Source organism: Myotis brandtii, unplaced genomic scaffold (genome assembly GCF_000412655.1).
Source record: "Myotis brandtii unplaced genomic scaffold, ASM41265v1 scaffold702, whole genome shotgun sequence".
Taxonomy (NCBI): domain Eukaryota; kingdom Metazoa; phylum Chordata; class Mammalia; order Chiroptera; family Vespertilionidae; genus Myotis; species Myotis brandtii.
Genome location: NW_005370755.1, coordinates 198,955 through 223,460, shown reverse-complemented (window position 1 = coordinate 223,460; position 24,506 = coordinate 198,955). Strand labels below are relative to the sequence as shown.

At 38.2% G+C, this 24,506-nt stretch overlaps 1 protein-coding gene across 1 annotated transcript; it reads left to right on the top strand.

Annotated features, from left to right (window-relative positions):
* The first annotated feature begins 11,612 nt into the window (after positions 1-11,612).
* Positions 11,613-12,176, top strand: LOC102246203 (ADP/ATP translocase 3-like). Its single transcript, XM_005882295.1, has one exon. It carries the CDS (start codon positions 11,613-11,615, stop codon positions 12,174-12,176), a length of 564 nt encoding a protein of 187 aa, XP_005882357.1.
* Positions 12,177-24,506: the final 12,330 nt, after the last annotated feature.

The window sequence follows — 24,506 nt, the reverse complement described above, 5'->3', positions numbered from 1 at the left end:
AGAGAAAGAGAGAGAGAAAGAGAGAGAGAGAGAGAGAGAGAGAGAGAGAGACTTATGCATCGGTATGAAAATCTATTTTCTCAAAATTTGGTTGAGTGTTTTAGGAGATATAAGGTTAAGAATAGCACTTTTTTATCTCTGCAGTTTGTAATCTAAAAGGAAAGATAAGACATGTACATACATAGCTATTATCCAAGATAGAAGAAGCTATTCTCTCCTGAAGCAAGGTAAATAAGTGAATGCAGAGATCACTAGTACCTGGGAAAAAAATAGAATCTATCAAAACCACTCAAAATGGGCTCTCCAAATAGTCAAGGAATGCCAAAATACAATTTAACTTCGTGCACCAGTGGGGTCCCTCAACCTGGCCTGCGGGATCAGGCCAAAACTGGCTCTCCAAGATCCCCCGAGGGGTCCTGGATTGGGAGAGGGTGCAGGCCAGGCCGAGGGACTCCACTGGTGCACGATCAGGGCCGGGAAGGGACAAGAGAGGTTGGCCAGCCGGGAGGGACTGTGGGAGGGCTCCAGGGCATGTCTGGCCCATCTTACTCAGTCCTGATCTGCCGGACCCCAGCAGCAAGCTAAAACTACCAGTGGGAGCATATGCCCCCTGGTGGTCAGTGCATGTCATAGCAACTGGTCGACCAATCAACTGTCTGCCCCTGGTGGTCATTGCAGGTCATAGCGAGTGGTTGAGAGGCCTTAGCATATCATTAGCATAATACACTTGACACTTAGCATATTAGGCTTTTATTATATAGGATGGAGGAAGTTTCTGTAACTTAAAGTGTTTTAAATTATAATTGTGAAAAATCAATCCTCTCTTAACATCAAGTTACCTGAATTTTCTTATTTATAATTTCTTAAATGTCACTTTCAGTAAAAACAAGCAAAGACAACACAATGAACATAAAATCTACATAGCCACAGGATGAGCTCTGTTGTTCAAAAATGAAAGGGAGCCCACACCCACTAGAACTCTCACAGAATTGCATTCTTATGTATTTTGTGTTAAAATAGCTATCAATTGAAAGGACAATTTACTGTTAAAATGTTGACTACAAAATCAACTCCAAATAGTTGAGTGCAAATAAACTTCAAAGAGTAGAGCAATTGCAGCTATTTACCACAGAGGTAACACAAATATGGATTTGGCAAAATGAGCTAAGATTTTTTTTTATGTCAATCAGGCTATTTTTTTTGGTAATATCACATATTATAACCTGCAGTGATGAGACTGAAGATATAATATTGATATATGAAGAAGATAATTTCATAACTGCCGGTAGTAAAAGAAAACCAGGAAAAAGTTGCAAAGCGGTGGCCTGCTTTCTGGATTTTGCTTGTTTATTTGGTGAACAGGTCAATCTGTTGTTCACAGAATGTTAATAATATTGTAAACATCGTTAAATATCCTCACGTTTTATCTAGTGCTTTCAGGCAGGAATATACTTGCAACCATTCAAGAAAAAATGCCTAGGTACTCTGAATATTTGCTAAAAGAACTTAGAATCAGAAAGTTCTTTTAGCTAAACAATCTCTCCAAATTTAAGCTTTTGAAAAATTGTAGTCAAAATTCAAATTGATAATTCACCTCTGTCTGTTTTACCCAGCCCTATAAAAATGTAGATTAAAGTCTTTAATTATGCTCAAGACTTTTCAACCTCAGCTTTGGACTGGACACTTCTTTGTTACGGGGGCAGCTGTCCTGTGCATTATAAGATGTTTAGCAGCATCCCTGGCCTCTACCCACTAGATGTCAGTAGTATCCACTGCTCCAGTTGTGGCAACCAACTATGCCTCCAGATGTGCACCCTGCGGGCAGAATCCCTGTGGTTGAGATCCTCGGGACTATCTTTCATAAGCCTGTCTCTAACTCAAGGCGACTATTGCATTCATATCTCCTTATATTAATTGAATCTATTAAAGGCAAACATGGGATATTAAGTTTGGAGAATTTATGGGGTAAAAGAAATGTAGAATTGGGAAGATGCCAGTGGCTTGAAGAATAAAGGACAATAAAGCATTTTACCAGCCGTACTCTCCATTCACACACTTAGTAGCCATTTAATATATATTTGTCAAATAAACTGACCTTGAAAGAGGAGCCAGGCTTGGGAATTTCTGGGATGTAGGAATAAAAGTGCTAAAAGGAAGAAGGAAGAAAGGTAGTTGAAGAGGATATGTCAGTATAAAATTGAAACAGTCAATTTACCTATCATCATTTTCATCATATCGCTCCTACAAATTGTTTCAGCTTGCAAATATTCACTCAGTATCATGCACATACGACACTTCTGAGCAAGCATCAGAGACACCATGAATTCACTGTGAAATTTTTAAAAAAGAAAAAAGTAACTAATGAACATTAAGAAATATAATATTCAGTAAAATCATGTTTTATTGCTACTGTATTTAAGTCTGATTTTCAAATCTAAGGAGTTTCTTTTAAAAGGATCATAGTCAAAGTGGATCATGTTCAGAGAAGAGCAATCTGGTTGATGAGAAATAGACCATACCACATAACGGAGCTAATGGAACTACTCTATACTTTAAAATTTTATAATAATACATGTGAATAATTTTTCAACAAAGCTGAAAAAAAGTATGATGTTTTATAAAGTAGTGCCTTGTCCCAAGTCTTATGTCATATTAGTAGCCAAGAAAGAACTCCCAGGTCTCCTCACTTTTAATACAGGCTCATTTTTATGTTGTGTTCTTTTATGCTTTGAAAAATAAGTTTTAGTTTCCCTAGAAAAGTTGTTTTCTTAATATATGTCTCCTTTTAATTTTTTATACTTGGCTTTTTTTCTCTCCTCTGAATATGTTGCATTTCATAAACTTTAGCAGGTTGGGGCAAGTGGTAGTTCTTAATTGTATATTAACATTTTGTACTGACAAATTTTCCCCCAAGAAAACAAAACACAAACCCAATAATTTGAATAAATTATTGAATTAAATCATAAGTTCTTAGGGTGCAATGATGAATGTTTTATTCTTTTTTATCTCATGAAAAATGTGCTAAAATAGAAAAGAAAATTCACAATCAGAATTAATTCCTTTATCATTTAGTTTAAGCTTTCTTTAGCAACAAATCTAGAATAATCTATAAATAATTGCCAAAGTAAGCACTTCTGTTTGTTTATTTTGAATTAATTTTGTAATTAAATATACTCATGAAAAATGTGCTAAAATAGAAAAGAAAATTCACAATCAGAATTAATTCCTTTATCATTTAGTTTAAGCTTTCTTTAGCAACAAATCTAGAATAATCTATAAATAATTGCCAAAGTAAGCACTTCTATTTGTTTATTTTGAATTAATTTTATAATTAAATAAACTTTTTCTTGAATGAAACACATATTTAACTATACATTTATTAATTGGTCAATATCCTACAGACCTAATTTTATGTAAAAATGATAGCTACCATTTATTATTGAGTGTATAATTTGTACATTTGCTGTGATAGCACTATAGAATAATTATCCTAATTTTGCTGATGAAGAAATGGATTTTCTATTAGAGAGGCTAACTAAAGTATCCAGAGTTACATGCCATTTGGTGGAAGATCAAGAATTTGAACTCATGTTTGAAATTCCAGCTTTTTTATTTTTAAAAATTGTGTAACAAATTTGAAGAATTTTAATGTGATTGAGAAATAAAAACACAAATACATTTACCACAACCATCTTTCTTCAGAGAGAATGAGCATTTTAATCTTTGTTTGGTTCATTTCAATAGATACGTATTGTTTTCTCTTGAGAACCACTGAGTTGGAAACTCTAGATAATGTGGAGGTTAGAATGGCACGGGCTAACTTTTAAAACAACGTTTATGACAGTGAGTTCCTATTGTGCTTATAGCAATATTATTTATTACATACTTCTCTCTGCCTTAAAGAAGCATTTAAAATGGTAATGGGTTCATGTCACATGCAGAGGATAATTCTCAATTATCCTCCTACCCCAATGCTCTTGAGAATAGGGTCTATTCATTTTATTAACATTGGATCTTGCCAGTGGTATTTCTTGGTCTGGGAAGAGAGGTGATATTTGCTCTCCCCACTCCCCAACACTTTCCATCTGCCAGTTTCATTTCTGGGCAAAAAGTAATGAAGGCAGGCAAGGTGCCTGTTGTTCCCTGGTTGCTTACAGTCAAATAATAATCTTTAAGGGAAATTTTCTGTGTAGTTAGAAAATGCTGCCATGTGTTCAGCTATTTTTTTCTGCAATAACCTGTGGAAAAGCACTGCTTTAGAGTATGTGTTTCTTAATTACTAGAGTCACAATCAGCAATATTGACAGGTTTTTAAAAAACAAACATGCTCACTTGTTCCCATACTGAATGAAAATTTGGATTAAAAAGAAAAAGAAAAACAGGAACCTGGGAATATTGCTGTACTGCTCATCAAAAAAGACTAACTGAAAAAAAGAGAAGAGTCAGTCTTAGAACAGCAGATAGAAAATAACACCAGAAGGATTTAGGATAAAATAAGCCAACACTGATGTTCCTGGTAGAATCCTTATTCCATTTTCTTAAAAATGTTCTCTAGACAGTCTATGTTACCTTGTCTTTATTTTTCTCAGTATTATTTCTGGTCACCCTGATTATTTTGAGTCTTTGAATATCCTTATCTAGGCTAACCAAACCGCTTTTATTTTTAAAAAAAACTTTTACTGTTAGGCCCCAAAAAAGTGAAACTAAAGTTACTATACATTGCAATCTTTTTCTGTATACTGAGTAAATCCTAAAAAATAAAAATGTATATCAGTAATATTGTGATGCATTGCTTTAAACATCTTCTTCATATTTAGGTCTATAGATTTTAACAAATTGATTCAGAAAACTATAACTAGCAAACTTTCATTTTTCTGTGTGTGTGGCAGTGGTAGGAGAAATGAGAAGCCAAGAAGAAAATCAGGAATAGCACTGAAAATACATTTGCTCAGCTCAAATGATCAAACTTTAAAGTAAGCTGGGAAGACTGAAATATCATCACCTATGAATTCTTTTTAAGATAAGCCCTTTCTTAAGAGGTAATCCTGAAATGACTTGATTTGTAGGACTGTGGGAAATGGCTGCCATGAACAACTGCTCAGAATCACCCGCTCTCCTCCTATAATGCCAACCTCATTCCTGTAGCTGCCATCATACAGGCACATAAGTCCCACAGAGGCAATATGTGCAACTGAATTCACTATAGAAAGTGACATTTTCTTTTCATCAAGAAAGAAATCATTGGAATCAGATAAATACAGAAACTGTTAATAATAAACTGTAATTAATGTGTCAAGAAAAGTAAAACATCTTTAGGGAATTGATATTGAGAGACATGAGATGGCTCTCCCAGGGGGATTTAATAAAATTCTCTTTATTAATAGCACTGCTTTCATAAATCAAAAAATATTTTATGGAAAGAAATAGGTAAGATTGTAAGATCTTTAAAGTCTTAGTTTATTGCTATATTTTTTCCCTAGATCCATGATTCCCCATACTCTAATTCTTAGGTGGTGCATTAATTACTTAAATACTTTGTGTTTTTTATAGGTATTTACTGGTGGGAAAGTCTTCAGATAAGTGAATTCATACAGCTCAGACCAATGTTGTTCAAGGGTCAATTAAGTTCAGAGATGATTTGAAGTATCCAAGAAGATGTGTGTAGGTTACAAGCAAATACCATACTATCTACACTAATAAAAGAGAAAGATGCAAATTAACCATACTTTTGTGATGCCCACCAGCCAATCAGGAGTGAGTGTGCAAATTAACCCAACAAAAATTGTGGGTTAATTTGCATATGCAGGCACAGAGTTGCCAGGGGCAGGGCAGGACACTTGCATCGCCATGGTGACAACGCAACCCAACAAAAATGGTGGGTTAATTTGCATATGCAGGCACAGAGTTGCCGGGGGCAGGGCAGGACGCTTGCATCGCCATGGTGACGACGCAGGGTTCTGCACCGCCCCAGCCGCTCTGGGCCTCTGGGCAGCGTGGGAAGGTGGAAAGGCAGAAAGGCGGACCAGAGTGAAGGCAGAAAGGCGGCTCCGGCCGCAGCAAAGGCGGTGCTGGCAGCCAGGGGAAGGAAGGCCCATTCTTGCATGAATCTTGATGCATTGGGCCTCTGGTTTTATATAAAAGACCACGACGCAGGGTTCTGCACCGCCCCAGCCGCTCTGGGCCTCTGGGCAGCGTGGGAAGGTGGAAAGGCAGAAAGGCGGACCAGAGTGAAGGCAGAAAGGCGGCTCCGGCCGCAGCAAAGGCGGTGCTGGCAGCCAGGGGAAGGAAGGCCCATTCTTGCATGAATCTTCATGCATTGGGCCTCTAGTTTTATATGAAAGACTTGAGCTCCTGTGGATTTTGGTCCTGAAATCAGTCCCCCGTGGATATAGAGGGATGACTGTACTAGGAATATTTCAACTTTATTCTCCAGTGAAGACAGTAGGTCACACATTGTGGTGTCAATTCTCCAAGCAGAGGCTCTGCAAACTTGGAAGGTCGAATTTCACAAGGCTAACAAGGCCACAAGTTGAATAACTACGACTTGAACCTGTTTTAACTTCAAAGCTAGTTTGCGTTTCACTCTCAGGAAACCTAAGAAAGGAGCTTTACAGAGTTTATGAATCTCTTGAAACTGTATGCACAACCTTGTTTATAGGTTAGAATACGATTTATTTGAGGAAGTGGTCTATGGATTCAATTAGATTCTTAAGAGGCCTCTGACCAAAAAAAAAATAAAAAAAAAATTAAATAATAATAAATTTAAGAACAACTGGATGCATACCGCATCTATTAAAAAGAAGTAAATAAATATGATCCCCTACCACTATGCCACTCACATCTTTCTCTTTCATGTTTGAAGAGCTCTGAGACATAAAACTAAATGATGGATGGGATAATACATTCCACTATTTACCACTAGTTTGGGATTATTTTCACTTACACTTCCCAGGAAGCATCCCGCAGGAGGGGATCTGTAAGAGAAGGACTGCTTTGTTTGAGAGGTAGTGACAAGCATCTACCCCCTTCCACAGTTCTCTGAATCATCTCCACATGAAATCCCAAAGGATTCACATTTAGCCTCTGCTCTTCACAACACTTGCACAAGTGGGAGAAGACTGCCAATGTTTCACTACTCTGTAGTGAAAGAACATGGACCAGCTCCTTTCCTAGCTTCTGTAGTTGTCTCAAGGGAAAGTTAAGTGCTAGAGGAGCTTAACCTTGAGGTCTTCATGTAAGTAACTAGATGGGAAAAAGGGACTGGAGACTTATTCTTCAATAAACTTTCACAATTTTAGAAAATATAGTAAGCCACAGATTCCCCAGGAAACCAAAACAAAGCATTTCTTCTTGGCTCTAAAGGTAAAAATGATAGGTATAACAGATGTGAAAGTGCTTTGGAAAAGTAGTAAAAGCACTAGAAAAATGTGAAGCATTATGATAGAAACAATCACTGTCCCCTCCCGTAAATGCTACATTACAGTCTGCATGCAGAAAACTGGTAGTAACAAAATGCATCATTGCATGAGAGCATATAAGTAGGGGATGATTTAAGAGTGATGAGCATTACAATTAAGAATTGGCATACTTTAGTAGGATTACCTAAATTTATTTTTCCAATGTTTTTTATTTGGGGGACTTAAGGCTTTTTCCCTTTGGAGCACAGAGATTAATCCAGGTTAATTCTATTTGCATCTGGCTGAGTGTCCCATGACTGCTTCTGCAGGTTTGGCTATCAAGCACAGATGAGTTCACACAAAGCCCTTCTTTGCTGGCTCTGTACTCCTTTCTGACTTCTTACCGTTAGATAATAGTTAAAACTCAGTTCTCGGGAGAATAAAAGTGCTATGTTCCAGCTTCAGAGTACTTTGTTCTTCGTTTTTAGCATCTGTAGTGATTCAGGAAAATAGTACTTTCCCAGGTACTCACTTATCGTTTCTTAAGTAAACAATAGATTGAGGAATCTATACATAGAAGTCTAAAATGGCTGTATACCCAAAGCAGTATACAAGGAGCCAAAATGAACACAAAATTGGAATTCACTTCTCTTTTTGCATCTATAAAATTTCATACAAGTATAACCAACTACTACTTTTTTAGTGATCTTTTCCCAAAGCCACTTCTTACTATGTGGGTTATTAAGTGGGCCACTTTTTCATCAGGTAAGAGACTTTCCCTTAATTAGACAACAAGGAATTATAAGGAGGGAGCAAATACAGAGGGGGGAAGAGAGAGTAATGCTGTGATTATTACATTTTGACAATGTTTGTCATATCCTGTCTTTATTAAAGATCCATTAAAAATAAGCCATGCTTCCAGGGAGGGGTCATCTGATGTAACATTGCAAGTGCACTATCCCATGGCAGGGGTTGTACAAGTGTGGGTCCCAGGCCTACAGCAGCAGCACCACCTGGGAAGCTGTTAGAAATGCACATTCCTGGGTTCCACCCAGACCTACTGAAGCTGTGACCCAGAAATTGATACTTGAACAAACACTCCAGCTGATTCTGATGCCCACATATGTTTGAGAACAGATTACTTTTCCCTCAAGATATCTGTAAACATGTAGTTAATTTATTTTCGTGAGTCTTTTACTTTTTAATATCACACTTTTTGTTAAATAAATATACAACTTTTATCCCAGTGATTATATTCAGACTGTTCTCTTCTAGGTTGTGCTTTGTGATATTTCCTAGTGGTTGCTTTTTGATTCCTGGAGTTAATTATTGCCATTTCATTTGCTTCATTTCCTGTGTTTCATCAGTAATTCTTCCCAAACCATCTAAGAGAATTGTCAAATCACTCTAAACACTAGTCTGTGCTTGGTTTTAAACATCAACTTCTTTCACCTTCATCCACTGAAGGTATCCTCCCAGGAACCCTCTATGCTCCTATGAGGATGATTGTTCTGTGGGTTTGTGTGTGTGTGTGTGTGTGTGTGTGTGTGTGTGTGTGTGTGAGCTGTTCCGTTTCCCCTCATAAGATTCCTTTGATTTCATATGTTAAGGAAGAGGCAAAACTGGAAATTTTATGTCTGACTATGAACCAGAGTTATTGGAGCCAAGCAGAAGTAGGGACAAAAGGTCTTGCCTTTCAAGACTCTCATTTTTTATTACCGCACCCATGCCAGCCCTCTACTGCACCCGGAGTCCCCAAACCTGGACTTGTCTGATGCAGTTTACCTTCCAAGGAAACTTTCAGGCGTCAGCAATTGCCTGGCTGTGCAGGATCTAAAGCTCCTTTTAAAGGCTGTTAAACAATCCCTTTGTTTTCAGCCCTACATCTTACACAAAATATCAGAGATAAATGGTGTTTCCAATTCTTGAGACTTTTCTGGAATTCTGCATCATGGATAAAGTTGCTTCTCCTTGGAGTCCTACTTACAGTCACTTGGTATTCTCTGTAAACATTAATTCAATAGCTGGCTGATACAAGGCATGAAAAGAATAGATGAATGAGATATTAAGAAGGGAGGATTGATAGACCATGGTGACTGGATGAGGGGATGGAAAAATAGAGAAACCAGAGAGGAATAACAGTTTTCTAACGTGGGTAACTGTTTCCCATTGGATGGTGTTAGAACTTACTAAGCTGGGAACTGAGAAGGGGTGGGATTGGTGCATTCACAGTTTTTAATATGTTGATAGTGTAGCGCCACAATCAACATATTATCAAGTGAAGATGTCTAATAGTGAGCTATATACACAGTTCTAGTTGCCCAGGGAGAGAGTTGTGCCATAGATAAAGATTTGGGATGCAGTGATAAATGGTTCCTGTGTTGTATATATGGGAGTAACTAAAATGAGTTACAGTATAAAATAAAAAGAGTAGAGAATAGCACCCTGGAAAACGTCAACATTAAAAGGGCAGTTGAGGAAAATTCTATTTAAAAGCACACACGAATGTGTTAATTTGGGTTTTCTAAGAAGCAGAATTAGATGTGCAAGGGATTTACTTGGGAAAACATTTGTGAAGGATAGAAGGGAGAATGAGCAGTAGTAAGGGAGAGATTTCACACCAAGATGTGGACCTGACACCTGTGAAAAGGGAGAGAGAAGGAAGGATTGGGTAAGAAGAGTCTCATGTGGCACTACATTTTTCAAAAAAATTTGACCAGACCAATGGAAAGTCCCTAAGCCAAGGCTATCTTCTGGATGAAGCCTGTGAAGGCAGAAATGGGTGGGCACTAGTCCCCCTGCCATGCTCCATCATTAACAGGAAACAGCCCAGTGGAGTGTGAACTTGGCACAAATGTGTTGATGAATCCAAAGGGTTGTCAGTCATCTTGGCTTCCTCCTGAAGCAAAGTTTCTTGAAGATATGAGAGGGAAGAGCTTAAAAATATGAGAGAAACCAGAAGAATGGTAGTACTGAAGCAAAAAAAAAGAAAAGAGGAGGTTGCATGGATTATACAACTATGAAGGGAAATAATGGATAAATCATCTTAAAACTGAAAATTTGAGTCTGAGACTTTTTTACTGTGAAATCTGTAGTTAATAGTCATGTGCAAAATGTGCATAATTAGAGACAACATTAATACTGGAGAAAACATAGTTGTGGGGAAGATGATGGATTAGCTTTAAAGTTTAGAATCATTTGTAATTTTCAAATATGCACTTTAAGTTGAATTGAAATATTTTATACTTGAGTTTCCTAATGGAGTTAATTAATCACTTCTGATTTCATTGCAAACACAGCACCAACAAGAAACAAACATAGTCACAATGCAAGTAGAAATCAAGTTCTATCACTCCTATGTGGCTAGTGATAAGAAAGGGATTTCTTTCCCTAAAATTTAATGCTTATGTCTTATAACCACAACTGTTCAATTGTTATATTATCTTTCTTTGGCGATTTTTAAAAATATATTTTATTGATTTTTCACAGAGAGGAAGGGAGAGGGATAGAGAGTTAGAAACATCGATCAGCTGCCTCCTGCATGCCCCCCACTGGGGGTGTGCCCGCAACCTAAGTACATGCCCTTGACCGGAATCGAACCCGGGACCCTTCAGTCCGCAGGCCGACGCTCTATCCACTGAGCCAAACCAGTTAGGGCTTTCTTTGGCGATTTTAAAGTTATAACCTTTTTCTATGATCTCAACAGACTTATCCTTGAAAAAATACTGAGTCTACATTTCAAAATTTCTACCTGGATGCATTTAACTGTCAACCAATGGTCCAGAAAGAAGCAAGGATCCAGTTTTAGGAATACTTTGGTTTGTGTCTATCACATTCATACAACAACAAAACTATGGAGTTAAAGGAGGGCAAGAAGGGAGTGGGGAAAAATCCAATTTATTGCAGGTCACTTCTGACCAACCAAGCTGAGTGATGCCTTCCTTGATTACCTCCCCCAAGGCTTAGAGTGTGATTGCTCGGTATAGGAATGGAGACATATTTGGGGGGAGGGGGTGTGTGAGTGTCCAAGAAGGAAACTCCAGGAAATGAAATGGCCAAGTCCCGGAGTGGGGAAAAGAGAGGAGATAAAGCAAAGTACTATCAGTTCCATGAGGGTGGGTACCATGTCTGTTTTTGCTGTTTTGTTTTATCACCAGCACAGTGAGGACCTATGGACAGAAATCAACAATTTGTATTTCTAATGTTAAAAACAAAATGGATTTTGTTCGAAAATCGATTTATATTTTGAATCTAATTTCTGCAACCAGCTCAGACTGTAAAGGAGCGGAGAGCACCCCTTTCTGTAGTTTTTCCGCAGACACTTATCTAGAGGATAAGTATAAGCAGGTGTTCCTGGGGGGCGTGGACAAGCACACCCAGTTCAGGAGGTACTTCGCGGGCAACCTGGCCTCGGGCGGGGCCGCCGGGGCCACCTCCCTCTGCTTCGTGTACCCCCTGGATTTCGCCCGGACCCGGATGGTGGCCAACGTGGGGAAGTCGGGCGCCGAGCGCCAGTTCAAGGGCCTGGGAGACTGCCTGGTGCAGATCACCAAGTCGGACGGCATCCAGGGCATGAACCAGGGCTTCAACGTCTCCGTGCAAGGCATCATCATCTACTGGGCAGCCTACTTCAGGGTGTACGACACGGCCAAAGGCATGCTCCCCGACCCCAAGAACACCCACATCTTCATCAGCTGGATGATCGTTTTTCCTCTAGACACAGCTCATATGGTTAAGAGCTATTTTATGGAATTGAACTGTTGCACAGTTTTAAAGTGACTTAACCTCTGAAATGTTTAGTTTGCATAATGTGACCACCATCAATAGCCCCTTTTGTTCCTGGATAATCAATATGGTGTCCCGAATTTTGAGGAGAAAGACTTTCTTCTGCAATTCTCAGTGTCTAATAGCTTCGACACGTTTCTTTGCAACTCTAAATAAAAGTGGCTGGTCTAGGGTCATCTTATTGAAATCAAAACTGCCTCATAAGAACCTAACTGCACATATCAGCCAACCAAGCTGAACAGATTCTTCCATATAAAGTAGCTATTTATTGAAAAACATTCAAGAACAGGATAAGGGTGGGTCCTTACATCCACCACAATCAGACCTCTGGTCAGCATCCACTCCTCTGGGTTTACACGGATCTGCTCTTAAAATCATCAATTTGACAGAATCATATTTACATTTAAATATTTTTAAATACTGAAAGAATAATATGATTAATATCTAAATAGAGAATACTTTTAAAAGATAATTCAACTTTACAGTCATCTTCTTTCCATTTTTCTAAAACCTAGAGTAGTACATGTGTATGCACACACATACACAAATAGGGAAATATATGCCATATAATTGTATTACATATATATGTAGATATGTATATCTACATATATACATATGCATAAGAATGTACAGATACATAGACACAGAGCATAAAATTGTAATGAGCTTCAAAGTAGAAACCAGGGTTTCAAATCTTAGCGAATATGGTTTAGCATATAGAGTGTTTTTAGCTTGTTCTTGTTTTTGACACTGGCCGAGCTTCAAAATTTTGAAGGTAAAATAATTATTTTTGCTACTATTGTGAAATGTATGAAATTGGAGTGCTTTCAGGGTCATATATGATGATGGAAACAGTTGCAGTCATTAAGCTTCAGTGCGTTTACTAAAGTGTTTACAGATCAAGGTGATTTTGTTTTCAGCTGAATTCAGGTATATCTCTAGAGGTGGCATCAGTAATCCATCTGAATTGTCCATTACTGCTAACACACAAAAAAGAGTAAGAGACAGGGGATTAAAATTATAATTAAAGCCACAATGAGAACTAACTCGAGACAGAAGAAATGTATAAGTTTAAGGCAGAAATTTTCCTTTTAGAAAGACATTCAAATTTTCAAAGATATCATATAGATTGTATATTGTGTATTTCTTCAAGATGATCAGGAATTCCCTATTTACTTCTTGTAGACATTTCCATAGTCATCAAATTGAACATGCAGGTTGGAGTTATTTATAGATTTCCACATTATATTAAAGGAAAAAAGAAAAGCTGCAAAGCAAAGTAAGCAATCTTTATAATTTTTAAGGTAAAGAAGTTTGTTTTCTACCACTGTTTAAAAAGAGTTTTTAAATAAATTCTAATTGTCTTCAAAAATATTTTTGAATGGTTATTTCTCTCTTAAACTGGTTGTAACACTGGTTTATATGCAAGGAGTTGGAAAGATCTCTCACTAGGGGAAATAGAAGTAAGATTTGTGAAGGCAATCACTAAAAAGGGAGGGTGTTGACAGATTTAGGGAGGTGGAACGGAAGTACAAGGTGAAGAGAAGGCTTCTGGAATAATGTGGAAAGTTCCTCCTCTTCCCCGTGACACCAGAAATGACTAAGGATGTATGACAGGTGAGTTGGCTTCTCAGAGGAAAATGAGGGTTGAAAGTGAACCATATATTTTTTCCAGATGGGTGTCAATTGAGCTCTCTAGCTGCTGGCATATCAGGGAAAGCAGGACTTTAGCAAAGCTCCCGCCAAATCTAATGAGAAATTCAGATATTGAGAGAGGAAAATACGTCTGGTTAACACAGTGGATTAAATACTTACATCTCTATCTTTTCTCAAGGCACCATTAAAACACTAGTAAATGGGGGAAACAGGTAGAATCCTTTAAAACGAGGAGATAAGAGCAGACAAGAGATTGGAACTCTTTTAAAAATGTTTTTTAAAATTTATTTTTAGAGAGAGAGGAGGGGAACAGCATAGAGAGATAGAAACATTGAATGAGAGAGAAACATAGAGCAGCTGCCTCCTGCATGCCCCCTACTGGTGATCAAGCCTACAACCCGGGCATGTGCCCTGAGAAGGAATCAACCCAGTGACTTATTGGTTCATAGGTCAACGCTCATGAGCCACACAGGCAAGGTAGGGACTAAGTTTTTGAAGCAAGAAACTCGAACTATGCAGAGGATAATGTTGAATACCAGTGACTGCAAGGAGGACACCTAGGAGAAGCCAGCCTGAGCATGATGTCAAATTTCAGAAAAACTCAAGGCTCCGAGGCACCCTTTAATGCTGACATCCTGTGTGAGGTGTGGGGCTGAACAAGGGGTTTGTTAGTTTGTCTGTATAAAGATCCTGTTCATCCAGGCAACTGCAGGAGTCTGGGGAGCATTGAGTCATACCAGTACCTAGGCCCCAGGCCCAGAAGTTCTGATTTAAGTTCGTCTGAATGGCATCCAGGTATGAATACATCTTAAAAGCTCCTGAGATGATTCTGGCATGCAGCCAGGCGTCAGCGGCTCTGCTCCCACACAAATGACCCATTGCTCGGAAAAGGAAACAGGCTATAATTTAGGGACCGTACCGAAGGTTTCCCATCTAACAGAACTGAGCTAGAGTGAGAGGCAGTTCACTCTCCCTACCTTTTCCTTTCATTGCTGCCCTGCCTCCAGCCCTGCCTGTTAGAGGCTGTGTGACTGACCCTCCAGATAGTGCAACCAGAACCCGGCAGAGGAGGATTTTGTAGGTCAGAAACTGTTTATAGCTGAAGAAAGATATCACACCACTTTCATGCACTAGTGAATGACAATCCCGAAAATATTTTTCTCTGATTTACACATGACTCTTTGGCCCACGAGGAAAATAAACCCTTCACAAGAAAGAAACTATGTCAGCAGCCAAAGAGTCAGACGCCGGTTGCTGTTGCCTTAACACTCAAGATCACTGCATTTAAAATTGAGAATGCAGAGTTTCATGCCACGCGTTTTCATAGCATGAGAACAATTTTGATCTAAAACAATAGTGCCCTGAAAATAGCATGCCACCCCTCAGAATGGAGGCAAACGAGGCTTTAGAATCCTTGCAGGTTGCATTATTGTCCATATTAATTTGAATGCTCAAGCTCCATTGTCAAACGTAAGCAAACAGGAATGCAGACAGCTTGAAAAAGAGGAAATTGTGGTATCGCCCAAAGGAACAGGCTGGTCAGGGAGAGTTCAGCGGGAATGCGAATCGAAAGCATCTGCAACAACTTGAGCTGCGCTTCATGCTGTGGGGCTGGATGGGACCAGGGAGGTTTAAGCCCTAACACCTGGGATGGAGGGCAGAGCGCCATGCAACCGCCAGTCTGAGAGCCTCTCCAGATATTTGCAGCACGTGGGGCTGTGCTAGACAATGACTCCGTTCAGTTCTTCTGCAGCTGTTCATCACAGTGGCACGGACAAATCCCATTCCTGAATTCATTAACAGCAATAAATATTTATTGCATGTTTACTGAGCACACTGGTAGCAAGACTGAATTTGCACTAAGTTTGAGTACAGAACATCGTCCAATTTAGACAATACACATAAAGACACATGACAGGATTCTTTCCTGCTTAAAGAATAAAAGAGCCTCAGGGCCTGCTATCATCCAGGGTTCTCTGTGGTGGAAGGAAAATCTACTGAAGACACAGAGAAAAAGATTTCCTCGGGAGAAGAGGACTTTGGCCCTGCGTATATCTAGAGTGTTATGGCAGCGATGGCTCTCTGCTTGAGTAGAGCCGAATAAGGTGGCAAAAGTGGTGTTGTTCAGACTCATCAAGTTTCATTTTTACAGAAACCACCTGAATGGTGACTGAGGCTGTGTAGAGTCAGAGGGGACAGAGTCCTATGTGGGCAAGGTGTGGATTCAGGGAACGTCCAACAGTGTTTCTACAAGCACTGATCCAGGAGAGCTAATGCAGTTGAAGAGTGAGAGCCATGCTAGGTAGAACTCCCTGTGGGCAATGGAAGCGAGGCCATCACACACATAGACAGGCAAGAGTTAAATCAAAATCTTCTCTCCTAAGGGATCCCCAGTGTTTTTTCTCTTATAGTTTGTGTCCACAGCTGTGGGGAATACAAAATACTTTTCCTATTAACTAAAAATGACCTTCCACTGTTAGACTATACTTATGAGGAAGAAAGAGAGTCTGCCTTGATACATATATTTTTTTGTCATACCAATGGCAAATTAAAAACATGAACAAAAAAATCATTTCCTAAGAGTGGAAATGAGATTGAAAGAAATGAATTAAAGATTTCATTTTTTAATTATCAAACTGTCTTGATTTGATAAGCTGTGTGTGTTTGTGTGTGCACACATTGTTACACATATAGGTTTTCTCTATGCTCATTGTACAAGAGGAGCCAAAGTAGAAGAGCTGGAAAGCAGGGCAGCAACTAACAAAACTTAATGGAAAAGGCACCCTTCTGGCTAGACAAAATGGAAAAAGTGTGCTTCTATCTCCAGGGGGACCACAGCCCAGCGACAAGGCTAATGGATTGAAGATTTCAACCCTCACTCAATCTCTACCCGCTCTGCAGGTGCTTTTGTGTAGGGCACAGCCTGCATAATCTTACTGGCTTACCATCCTGGAGAGAAAACACACGGTTTTCCTTTCTATCTTCTTTAAATTATCTTATGGGGAAGAAAAAAACAAGCATTACTTGAAAAATTTTCCTACTCCAAGGGATGACATAGTTAAATAAGGGTGTAAGCCAAAGATTCTAAACCTAAGGCTCCAAGTGCCCTTGGAAATACGTCTTTTTCATAAGCACATCTGTACTTTTCTAGGCACAGAGAGTTTACAAATGTGTTAGTGACCCCAAAAAGTTAAGTCTTAGGCCAAAGTATAGTGGAATTCATTAGTTAGGAACATTCACAGAAGAATAATTTAACTTTAAAAAAATGCCCCTAGATTATCCAAATAAATATCTGATGCATTAAGGTCTGAATTCACAAATATTGCATAAATTTTTAAAAATATAATTTTAGAGAATGACTTCATTTCAAATGGTAAGTGTAAGTAGGTGTTGATAGCATAAAATTTTATTCTCAAAAGTCAAATGAATGAACTTCACAAGTTAGACTGAAGGCCCTGGCTGGGTAGTTCTGTGGGTTAGAGCATCATGCCAAGGTTGTGGGTTCGATCCCCAATCAGGACACATACAAGAATCAACGAATCAACCAATGAATACATAAATAAGTGGAAGGACAAATCTCTCTCTCTCTCTCTCTCTCTCTCTCTCTCCCGCTCCCTCTCTCAAGTCAAAAATGAGCTTTATTCTTTAGCCTTAAAATGACAATTTGCTTTACATAAATATTACCTTCTATTCATATGAATACATTTTCTGAAATAATTAACACTGTAGATTTTCTAGAATTAATTTTCTCAAGATGTTAAAAAATAAAAAGACAGAGAGTGAGAGAAAACATATAACAAGTTTCCTTAGAAGTTTTCTTTTTAAAAAAAAATATATTTTTATTGAGTTCAGAGAAGAAAGGAGAGGTGGGGAGAGAGAGAGACATCAACAATGAAAGAATCATAGATCAGCTGCCTCTTGCATGCCCCACACTGGGAATGGAGATCTCTCTCTCTCTCTCTCTCTCTCCCGCTCCCTCTCTCAAGTCAAAAATGAGCTTTATTCTTTAGCCTTAAAATGACAATTTGCTTTACATAAATATTACCTTCTATTCATATGAATACATTTTCTGAAATAATTAACACTGTAGATTTTCTAGAATTAATTTTCTCAAGATGTTAAAAAATAAAAAGACAGAGAGTGAGAGAAAACATATAACAAGTTTCCTTAGAAGTTTTCTTTTTAAAAAAAAATATATTTTTATTGAGTTCAGAGAAGAAAGGAGAGGTGGGGAGAGAGAGAGACATCAACAATGAAAGAATCATAGATCAGCTGCCTCTTGCATGCCCCACACTGGGAATGGAGACTGCAACCTGGGCATGTGTCCTGATTGGGAATTGAACCGTGACCTTCTGGTTCATAGGTCGACGCTCAACCACTGAGCCATGCTGACCCGGCAAATTTTCTTTTTTAAAATTTACCTTCATTGTTGAAAGTAATACAGATATGCCCCCATTACCCCCATTGCTCCCTCCAGTCTGCCCCCACCTCCTCTTTAGAAGTTTTCTGATTAAGATCTCTGTTTTCTTCAATTTTTATGCAGATTAGAATTCTAAACTTCTGGTGAAACACTCTCCTCCTTTCACCCAATTTGTTTATTTTCTAATATTAGAATTACAAAATTAATCTGTGTCTATTTCAAAGCATGTCATTTAAGTAATTAGGAACCAAGAACTCTTTAAAGGTTCCCCTGAGGTAGAATCCATACCTTGAAAACACAGGAGTAGAAGCCAGCTGGGCAGTCCCAGGCATGGGTGTGTTGGGTCGGATGCTTTCTGAACACTGACTTCTCTGTACTCCCCTGTGCTCATCTGTGACTTCCTTCATAGGTCGATGCTCAACCACTGAGCCATGCTGACCCAGCAAATTTTCTTTTTTAAAATTTATCTTCATTGTTGAAAGTAACACAGATATGCCCCCATTACCCCCATTGATCCCTCCAGTCTGCCCCCACCTCCTCCTTAGAAGTTTTCTGGTTAAGATCTCTGTTTTCTTCAATTTTTATGCAGATTAGAATTCTAAACTTCTGGTGAAACACTCTCCTCCTTTCACCCAATTTGTTTATTTTCTAATATTAGAATTACAAAATTAATCTGTGTCTATTTCAAAGCATGTCATTTAAGTAATTAGGAACCAAGAACTCTTTAAAGGTTCCCCTGAGGTAGAATCCATAGCTTGAAAACACAGGAGTAGAAGCCAGCTGGGCAGTCCCAGGCGTGGGTGTGTTGGGTCGGATGCTTTCTGAACACTGACTCCTCTGTACTCCCCTGTGCTCATTTGTGACTTCAGCCCTTTGTGGGCTTTCATCAGCTGCCCTGACTTCTCTCCCTGACACAGGCACATGGCAACCCCTTCTAGTCTTGATCCGCTTTGGATGCCCTGGCCTCAAATATGTGTATCCCCTTAAAAACTGTGGTAATTCACTTTTGGTTTCCACTCAACTTCATATGTTGCTAAGAAGTCAAATCTTCTCTGGAAGCCCCTCTTGATCCAATCTCAGGTCTATTCTACTGCATTCCAGAAATACCCATTTCCGAATTCAGATACTTGTGTCCAATAAGGCAATTTTGCCTTTAGAAGGGAAAGGCCTAAGAAATAAAATGGAGTAATACCAGGGTTAAGATTTAGATGAAATGGGCCTTGAGAAACAAAAAACTAGTCAGTGATAAAATTGGTGATTTTCAGTTTAATAAAATTGAGCGCTGTTTTGCTTCACTCTTTCTACCTTCAGTATTTATTAATGTTCCTGTAGAAATGGGAGCCTAAGCCCTCTCACCAGTGCTTGGGCTATCATCTTAAATAGCAGCATATTGGGTGTCAGGGTAAGCATATTTAAACACTAAATATGGCAGTATTCAAAGTGAGGAAAACAAGGGAGATAGCAAGTATGACACATAGAAAGAGCATGGAATTTTAGAACCTGGATTTAGAATATGGAACTTAGTAATTCTGAGGAAAAAATTCAAGAATAACATTCTTTTGAGACTTTGATTTGTGCTTCATTTTGAATACAAATAAAGCAAGTCACATAGTTACCTGTGTCTTTTTGATGGGACATCGTGAGCAGTGCTGGAGTATTTAAGAATAGTCAATTGCCTTTGATGAATATATTTCATCATGAGTTATTCCAAAATTCCAAAGACACTTGTTATTTAATCACTATCACTTTATTCTTTCTTTTTTTGATCTATTAGTTTTTAAATTCAAAGACATTTCTGCTATTTGTTTTTAAATAATGTGTTTGTGCTGAGAAAAATCAATTTCTGAACATTTTATGAGGATGAATGTAAGTTGTTCATTATCAAAATCATTGGACTGATTTATATTGTAATTAGTAGGTGACTCCACGCCATATCACACAATAATGGTTCTAAAATTGGTTATCAAAAATGTATTTTATCTTATTATTTGTAGCTGAAAAAGTACATACATACTATGAAACTTAAATAAATGAAACAAGAATACAAAAATGAAATAAATAATAGCCACTTTTCTGATAAATCAAGTGGTTTCCACAATTTAAAACAAATATATAAAATTTAAAACTAATTTTAAAGAAAAATTATTTTTATTTGGAAAAAAACAACTTTTTCTGCTATGATAGGATCTTTAGTTTAGACTGATAATTTATTTATCTTGCGACTAGAAAAAGTAGTTTGATATATGTAGGCATGTATTTAGGAGAGCACACTCCAAATTTTTCTCTTGGATAAATAAAATGTTTTGGGGTGTTTTTTTTTGTTTGTTTTTGGAGGGTAAAATATTTTTGATAGTACTCCCTACTGAACAATTATAGAACAAATCATCCTCACACTTTTTATTAGAAAATTTCAGATTACACGTTTTTTATGTTCTCAATAGTTAGCCACTGAATTTCTCCTAAGAACTTTATTTTCTCAATGTTATTTCCTTTTATTGCATCAACATGGGTGCCTCTTACATATTAAGAAAACATTGATCATTCTTAGAAAATTAAGTTTCCCAGTGGTCACAAATGACTTGTGGATGTGGTGAAAGAAAGCTCATTGATCTCAAATCTAATAATCCTGTGTGTGCAGACAGAAGCCTTATGAATTCTATTTATTTATAGGTTTTTATTAAGTGGCTCAGCTCATAGGACTCCAAGGTACTGGCTTTATCATTATGACTATGCCTTTGAAGCCAATAAAAAAATACCAATAGCAGATTATGAATAAAATCAGTTTTACTTAGGCTGATATTCATTCAATTACATTATCCCATTAGAATAATTTGTTTCTTCAAATTTCAATGAAGCCTTGCTTCTTGCTGTTTTCATCCACATGATAAGTCATTTTCCCAAGAGTTTTGTTTTACCAACCACTTATTTAAATTACAGTCTCATATTAGTCAATATTCATTTTTTATTAAAAATAAAATCATGAAATGATCTTAGAAACTGTAAAATCAACTGAAACCATCTGAAGACTAAAATTTATTTATGATAATGTCTGAATAGCATTTGAATTATTATTTAATTAATTGAGAGAAATAGTTTCTATTCTAACACATTTAAAATATATGTTTTAAAATGTATTTACGTCATAGTCTGTTCTTCATAATCTAATATTTTAGTGTTGGGGTGAGGTACATTCAGGTATAACAGAAACTTGTTACCAAAAAGGGATAGCTACCAAGAAGATGAACTAAACAGTGAGCTTATTCCTCTAACATTCAACTGACTGACACCTCAGAGACATGGTCAGAAAATAAATGGTCCCCCTTGTGCTCTAATTATCTAGTAGTCTTCTTTCCAGTGAAGTTCAGCTTGGGGAGACTGAATAAGACCCTTGGGGTACATTTCACAGCAAAGGGACATTCTCACTCAAATAATAGTTTGGGATCTCTCCTTACATCTCTTCTTCCTTTTATGACCCGATCCTTTCAGGTTTAACACTCAGGTTGAAGGCTTTGTCTTAAAATTGATGATTTGCTTATTTCTCTATTGCCTTTCTTTTGCTGCCATAATTCTTCACTTGTGGGGAAATAAAACTCACACTTTCAGACCCCTGTGCAGCACTGACAACGAGGTGGATGTAATCTGCAGTTCAGACAAGGTCTGTATTCACACACAAATTTCAACAGAACCTCCAAGATGCATTTCCCCTCATGACAGCATTGGAGCTGAGATGGAACATATTGCAATCAGCTGTTTTTCAGACAAGGGGCATATTTATTTGAGAAATAAACATTTATGCGCTAACATTGAAAAGTTAATGTTAATAGGACTATTGCATGTAAACTATCTCAACCACTAAATGTAAAGAATAAAAAACCCCCACATAATTATAAATCCAGACAGCTGTGTTCAAATATATTGTCAAAATATAAAGAAGCAATACCATTAGACTAAAAAAATAAAAGATAGGTTCTGTATTATAAATATATGTTATATTCTACTTTGAGCATAAAGAGGACTTGAGGCCCAAATAGAATCCTATATAATAAAAGCCTAACATGCAAATCTACCAAACAGCGGAACGACCAGTCGCTATGATGTGCACTGACCACCAAGGGGCATATGCTCAATTCAGGAGCTGCCCCCTGGTGGTCAGTGGTCAGTGCACTCCCACAGGGGGAGCACCACTCAGCCAGAAGCCAGGCTCACGGCTGGCGAGTGCAGCGGCAGTGTCAGGAGCCTCCCCCGTCTCCACAGCAGCACTAAGGAGCAGCGAGCTGAGGATAAGGAGTAGCACGAGCAGAGCAGGCGTGCGGTAAGGAGTGAGGGGTCCCAGACTGCGAAAGGAATGTCTGACTGCCAGCTTAGTCCCGCTTCCTATGGAGCAGGCCTAAGACAGCAGTTGGACATCTCCTGAGGGGTCCTGGACTGTGAGAGGGTACAGGACAGGCTGAGGGACCCCACCCCCTCCATGCACAAATTTCATGCACCCTGTGAGAGGGTGCAGGACAGGCTGAGGGACCACCCCCCGCTCCATGCACAAATTTCATGCACTGGGCTTCTAGTTTATATCATAATTACTTTTCCTTAACTATCATCTAAACCAGTCCTTTAAGAAGTTTATGCTGCCAAATGAAGTTTCTAGGCTGCTCTCGGCAAGTATTTGGCAGGATCAGTCTCTAGTTCTGAGCTAGTGGCAGACATGGCTAATCAATCATGGCACTCTTTCTTGTTGAGTCCAAATTCAGCCGTAGGTACCATTACGAGTTCCAAATCCATTACTCTTTAGAATAGCTGCCTGAAGAATTGTGTTGCAAAGGGTTGTATTTGCCATTCCAGTTTTGGGTGGCTTTTTGGGTTAAAACAGTTGAAGATCACTAATATAAAACAAAATGGCTCAAAGTATATAAAAATAATCCAATTTCAGTGTCATGCCCATTTAAAGAGACTGATTTACACATGTCAACCATCCAATAGTGGCTTCCAAAATTCCAACTGCCAATGGTAACAGGATTAAAACTTTTCTCCCTTGCCATCACTACTTATCTTGCCTCCTTTTCATCATCAAATCTTCTAAAAAAGTTTCTTCTATTTTTTAATTATAGTTCCTCACATTTAAACCTTAACTTTCTTTTATTCAACTTCCATCCCCACCAATCTATTGAATTTTCCTTACTTAGATTAACAACTGCTTCTATATAATTAAATCCAGCCAATAATTTTAAATTTTTATTTTATTTTCAAGCAGCCACAGTACTGCTGGTCACTTTCTCCTTCTTCAACCTTCTCTCTTCTTAACACATTGTATGCGGGAACGTTTTACTTTGACTGTAAGTAGTAGAGCCACCTGTTACTACCCGCAAACAATGTGTTAATATTCATCACAACACACATTACTGCATTTCTTCTTTCCTTGTCCTCAGTTTCTTGACACCGCTTAAACCAGCAACCACATTTAATCTGTTGATTTTTAGGGCTCTGTCCAAAGTTTATTTTCTTTCCCAAGGGGTTGTCTCTATTCAGTAAAGGAGATTCATTGTCTAGCTTGGACATATCTAGGCACACTTTATTCCTCTATCCTGGCACATCCTTCACCTTTCCATTATTTAGGTAACTCTAACCCATCTTTTAGGACTCAGATTATATGTTTATTCTTCAGGGATTTCTTCTCTGAATACCCAGCTGAATTAGCTATTCCTGTTGTATGTTTCCATAGCACTCTCTACTTGTCTTTTTGTGACAATTACCATACTTGTACATTTTATTAACTTCATAAAGGTAGGTTTCATGTTTGTCTAGTTCTTAGCTGTACTCTCAGTGAAGGCACTTCAGAAATATTTTGGAAATATCAGTAGCTCTGGGAATTTTGGAAAGGAATTAAAGTATACATTTTTTCCTTCTTAACAGCACCATTTTTGTTTTAGTGGAATTGTCTCTTTTCCATGGGGTGTAATCCAGTAGAACTGTAAATCAGGAACCTGGCCTTCCCTCAGTCCAAGATCAGAGAAGAGATTACATTTTCATGATTTGATGATCTCTTCCTGAAAATTGAATCTTAAGCATAGTGGCGAAAACAAACAAACAAATAACAACAACAACAAAAGAGAACACGAGAGGCGGTTTCCTTCCAGTGAAGATACTATGCGTGCTCTTGAATTTCCTGTCTCTCAGCTCCAAGCCTTCCCATTTCCAAGACTATCACATCAATTCTGATGTTAGTTCTCAGGGTTCTATATTGGTAACCAACTTGC

Coding starts and splice junctions, on each gene's coding strand:
- LOC102246203 (XM_005882295.1), top strand. CDS start 11,613: ATGGATTTTGTTCGAAAATCGATTTATATTTTGAATCTAATTTCTGCA.